General features: G+C 33.2%; 1 protein-coding gene across 1 annotated transcript; it reads right to left on the bottom strand.

The window, feature by feature from the left end:
• Positions 1–810: 810 nt before the first annotated feature.
• Positions 811–5,959, bottom strand: LOC110037417 (AUGMIN subunit 7; the record flags this gene model as incomplete). The annotated part of the gene is given in 5 exon segments (XM_020742066.1): positions 811–926; positions 1,392–1,483; positions 2,095–2,156; positions 5,356–5,441; positions 5,580–5,959. Coding segments are annotated over 5 exon segments (490 nt in total), but the record flags the coding sequence as incomplete, so codon positions are not given.

Genomic DNA, 5,959 nt, shown 5'->3' with positions numbered 1-5,959 from the left:
TTTTAAGAATAAAGGGGATGCACAAAAGTGTGCAAATTATAGAAGGATTAAGTTGATGTGTCATACTTTAAAATTATGGGAAAGGGTAATTGAACATAGGTTAAGACGTATTACTAAGATTTCTCATAATCAATTTGGATTTATGCACAAGAAACTGAAAGGAAAATTTTATAAAAGGGCGGTGAGACCTGCAATGCTCTATGGCGTTGAATGTTGGCCTTTAAAAGAGAAGCATAATGCTAAGTTACTAAGTTAAGTGTTGCCGAATTAGGTGGATGAGTGGTTTTACACTTAGAGACAAAATGCGAAATGATTATATCCGTGATAGGTTTGATGTAGCTCCTGTGACGGATAAAATTAGAGAAATTCGTCTTAGATGGTTTGTTCACATTAAGCGTGAACCATCTGATGATCCGATTAGGAGAGTAGATGTTTTATAGTTGACTTATGTTAAGAAAGTAAGAGGTAGACCTAGGAAGACTTGGGCTTATTGTATAAAAAATGATCTTAATTTATTAGAACTAAATGAAGATATGGCACTAAATAGGACGCAATGGAGAAAAAAGAATCATGTAGCCGACCCCATGAAGTGGGATTAAGGCTTTCTTTTTGTTGTAATGTTTTCACAAAAAGCAAAGACCCCTTGTTGTCAATACAACATGACTTTCAAATTAGACTGAAATAAACATACAAGAAAAGTTCCCGCACAAGGTTTTCACCAAAAGCAAACATAAATATTGCATAGAAATTATAATCTTAAATTGCCTATAGATTGCTTCTCGAGTGAACTGTAGTCTTACAGTGGATAAATTGATTGAATCTGCACGTCAGCAGGGAATAGCTTAAATTCTTCAGAGAAAATTTGAGCTTGCTTCTCCGCAATAGAATCTAGGAGTTGTACATCCTTCGTTAGCTGTTCATCAACACTGCAAACACATGAACAGAGCCAGACGTTAACCGATATATCCTACACAGCAATAAGATATCAGAATTAGGTACAAAAAGGAAAATAGAAGATTGGTTGGAGTGACATCTAATTGAACCACATATAGGAGATTTGTACAAGCACAAGGAATGGTAAATTATGCACATATTATATGGTTAGATAAAATCAGTGCAAAAGATTAAGATTAAAAAGGATATACCTAAAGTGACATGCATAAAAGTATCCAAAAAATTTCACAAAGATGGTTTAAACACCTCAAGCATTACTCAATATGAATAAATGGAGAATAAAAATTAATAGTCAGCCCCAAATAGTTTATATAAGCTAATGATGATGATAAACTCGCACAAAATAAAGTAATACATTACAAGTCCTTTATAAAGCTAAAAAACCATCAACTTTTTATATTGAAAAGTCATGCCATTAATCTTGAAGGATCCATAACCTCCACTCTGGATTGTCAGAAAAACAACTTGCTTCCACGAGGTCTACAATGAGATGTAGCAATTCAGCACGGTCTTCATAGCTTCCTCTTCCCTAGCAAAAATTAGAAATTAAATATGAGATACTCAAGTAGAAGATATAAATGAATGGTTAATCATCACCAAGCATAACCTAGAGTTTTAAAGTTTTCATATATAGAATTTCACAGGTTTGATTTTCCCGATAGTTGGAAGAAAAATGAGGCAGATACTATCAGCACAAGTCATATTAAAATTTAAACTAAAATTGTCAAAGTAAAGAAGGTTACACGATCAGCTTAGTGGTTTCCTCATCACAAATCACAAATTAATTAGTAAAAGTTGTGTGATCTAGAAAAAAAAACAGCACTTTACATTTTAACCATAATTGGTTACAAAACCAATCTTTTGTTTTCCCTGTTAATGTAAGTGTTAACTAAGCCGCAAGCGTTACTAAACTGTAACATAAATAGAACTTCATAGAGAACAAAGATTTTCGATCATTTAACTATATTACAGAAAGCCCACTCAAGTGCTAGGCCAAGCATCAGTGCCAAGATAAATAATCAATATTTTTAATTAAAACTACAAAAGATGAGTTGCAGAAGCATTTTTGGTAAAAAAAAAAATTACTAAAGTTAAATTATGCTACTGTCCTAAAGGTTCCTTGAGAAACTTGGTACTGACCTGGATGGCTTCGGTATCAATTGTAGGTGTAATTCCCAGGAAGTGAGCTATCTCAGCCAAATCTGCAAATATATGATGTTTCATCTCTAAAGGTTCCTTCAATGCATCATTGATTTTCAAAATTATAGGTGCTTTAAAGCTTCATAGCAATGTATACAAATAAATTCTTCCGTTTCATATATAAAAAAAATAATCAGATACGACAACAGTTTGGAAGATATAACAAAAAACCTGGAACATATCCGTGGAAGATATAACAAAAAACCTGGAGCATATCCGAATTAATTATTGCCCTGAAAATAAAATCATGAGAATCATGTAGCCGACCCCATGTTCATTTGACTATGGAATTAATTATTGCCCTGAAAATAAAATCATGAGAACATACAGTTCCAATCCTAAGATGAGGCTGCTACATTGTTCATTTGACTATATTGATCAATAGTATATTTGGAAGCAACAAAAGCTAAGTGGATTCATGTTAAGTTTCAAACACACGAATAAAAACTGACAAGTTCAGTTAAGTTCTTATCGCCTTCAATTTCGTACTGACTAACTTGCAGTAGGGAATAAAACTGTCCAGAGGGATAATTTTATATTATGTGATATAACTTTCCACACTTGCAAGTATATAAATGTGAATAAAATGTATTATGTACATTTGCGACAAATTATTTTGTCACTCACTGGGTCCATGCAAGTCATGACAAATGCTTATTGAAATTTAGTCTAATTGAACCGTCCGCACGTGTCGCACCGCTATCGACCCAAAAAGGGGTTCAATTAGGGTATGAAAACAAAAACATATCATTTATTGTTAAAAGTGTTATCATTATAATTTGTATTAGAAATTTAAATATTTTATAGGTTTACCAGTCCAGACATTGAAATTATATTACTTGTTACACATTATTTAGATTTTATTCTTTTATGTTCAAAATGAATTGCATTAATAGTCTACCATTACTTTATTGCTGCATAAATTCTTATTTATTCAATATATTCTTGTATTTGTAATGTTTGTTTATGTATGTTATCACAATTTTAGATGGAAATTTTGTATTTGATGTTTATAGATAATTAACATTGGTCATAATACTAACAATATTTTTAGAGTTATTAACTAGTGATAAGAGCAATATGCATGATATTTATGTTAGTATTAAGTTTTTGTTAAAGCCAGTCGGGCCAACAAGTCCTCTATAAAATTATTAGATTTCTACGAGATCTGTTTTTATCTTTTACTTCTTTTAAGATGTAGAAAGTTGACTATATACATACATGCACTTTTATATTCAAAAATTATTATAGTGGCATAAAAAACTGAAGGTTCATGTGTAAATATATGTAAGTATATCTAATATTTTAATCTATTAATGTTAACATAAAAATGCATTATTACAAATTTTATATTTCTGATCATGAGAATAATTATAATTTAGATTATTCTGACCTCTAACACTTATTTACTATTCACTGTTATTATGATCATCAGATGACATTGATTATACTTTATATTGTTTATGCTTTAATAAATAACGGTTAATTATTGATATTAATTTTTTAAATGTATACATTTATATATTCTTATTGCAAGTTCCACCAATGTGTTTGGTGAACTATTAGCACATGATCAGATAAGTCAAGATTAAGTTATTTTTTATATTTCCAATTGATGTATCGGTTAATAATTTTCTCTTGGGTGGGTAGTTGTTAGTTTAATCATTTTTAGTAAGTTTTACATTCTTCCGTCAATTGATTCAATTATTGATTATTATTCAGGAAATGAAATAAAATTTATCATTTCTTACTTTTATTATCCATACTTTAGATATACAAATTTACTTTTTTTTTTATTATCGATGTGTGCTAGAGAATTTGCTGCGGTAGAGTATTTAATTATATTCTTAGTTTTGCACGAGAATATAGCACATACTCAGATAATAAAAGTGAGGGTAAATAAACAAGAAGTTTTTAATACCACGAGGTCTAACCCAGTTGAAATGATAATGAGTTGGTGATTACACGTACAGTCCTTTGTCCCACAAGCGGGAAATATTGCACGATTTCTCAAGTTATAACGATGCAGAAGAGCCCATTACCCCACTATAGGAAGCGGTTGCAGTGAGGAGCAGTTGTTAGGGTTTCAATATACTGCCTTTGAGGTATGTTGTGACATGACATTTAAAATGATGCATTGCTTCATAGAATGTTTCATGACTCCGTAACTTTGGTTATTACTTCGCACAGTACTTCATCACTCTGCAACACAACTCTTGACTCTACATGAAGCTTCGTTGTAATGAATAGAAGGAGGCAAACGGTGGTCGATGGTGACCATTAGGTTGTGATCGATGGTGGTCAACGGCTATAGGAGCGGGAGGTATACGTTGAATCTTCGGTGTAGAGTCGTTGTTAAACTTAAGTTCATTCTTTTCCAAGCTCTGGTCTTCTTTTGGCTTAAAGTATGTCCCCTTTAATTTCCTGAAGAGGGATAGGGCTCTATATATAGAGTTTGGAGATTTCCTTGATCGAAAGACAATTGGCAAATATTTGAATGTCTCAACAATGTAAGACTTGAGCGATATTGGGCTCATTAGATTCGACTCATCGACATGCTCGATTTGACTATAGCTTGTTTGGTTTGGAATCCATTTGACATTCCAATTGAGCATTAAAAGCTTCCAAAATTAGTTTAACAGTTTAATCTGAGCTTGATTTGACTCAGATTAGACCAACTATGGCGTAATTGAGTTTAACTTGTCAAACTGGTAAGTTTAACTATTAAGTTTGCTAAAATTAGAGTTTTGAATGATCTTTAATTAAAGTTTGAACATTTCTTGCTTAAAAAAATTGTCTCAAGCTTTATGTCACGCCTCGAGATCCATTTCGGATGATAAAAATTTGTTGATGGCATATAAGAATAAAATGGGTTTATATATTCCTCCATCACTTCCCATATCACTTTCCACATACAGAACATGATAGTTATTTTGAAGACTATTTAACTTAAAGGATTTTAATGTGAACATTTGAGCCCATAACTATATAATATGAGCCAAAAAAATTACTAAAACAATTGAAGATATTTTAAATTGTTTATTAAGAAAAACATGTTTGAAGAAGTTTATTATGAAATATGCCGACTTAAGGCAGACAGTTGTAAACCCGTATCTCACGATTTTAACGAGGAAAATACGTTGACATATTGGCTCATCAAATGTTTTTTTTTCAAAATAAAGAGATGCAAGAGAAACTCACACTGGATACGAGCAGTTTCCTCGTCACGGTCCATACTGTCCCCTTGCCAATTCTGCTGCGTGAAGGGCGACCTATCCCCCAAAAGCCTGCCATCCACTCACAACCCCCAATTAGAACTTTTCATTTATCCAAAGTGCAAGGGTTGCAAGAATAGAACCCGTAAGGGAATCAAAATATATCACAAAAAAAAAACCATTTGAAACGGTAGAGATGAAGCTTTTAACCTGAAGAAAAGCCATTCCAGGAGAGCATATCTCTCAACGCCGGCGTATAGGAGGGACTGCGAGGGCGCGTTGGCTCTGGGGTACCTAAGCAGAGATAGTTTCCTCTGGATCTCCTCCATCTGCTTCGACGCCATGGAGGAGAGCTGTAGCGCACAAAGCTGCGCCGCTCCCCCTCTTCTAGATCGTTGCAATGCAGATTTGCAGACCTCGACGTGCCGTCGGCCGGCGATGGAGCATGTTGAATTCCTCAATCCGGAGGAGTTGGAGGCACCAAGTAATCGGATTAATAGTTCTAAATTTATTCGAATTTTGGCCTGCACCAAGAACTGATCCAAATAAAGAAGTCCGGTTAGATGAATTTTTTTTTAGCTGATTTAGAG

This window comes from Phalaenopsis equestris, unplaced genomic scaffold, assembly GCF_001263595.1.
Source record: "Phalaenopsis equestris unplaced genomic scaffold, ASM126359v1 Scaffold000002, whole genome shotgun sequence".
In the NCBI taxonomy this organism is placed as follows: Eukaryota; Viridiplantae; Streptophyta; class Magnoliopsida; order Asparagales; family Orchidaceae; genus Phalaenopsis; species Phalaenopsis equestris.
This window is presented reverse-complemented; position numbering and strand designations above follow the sequence as displayed.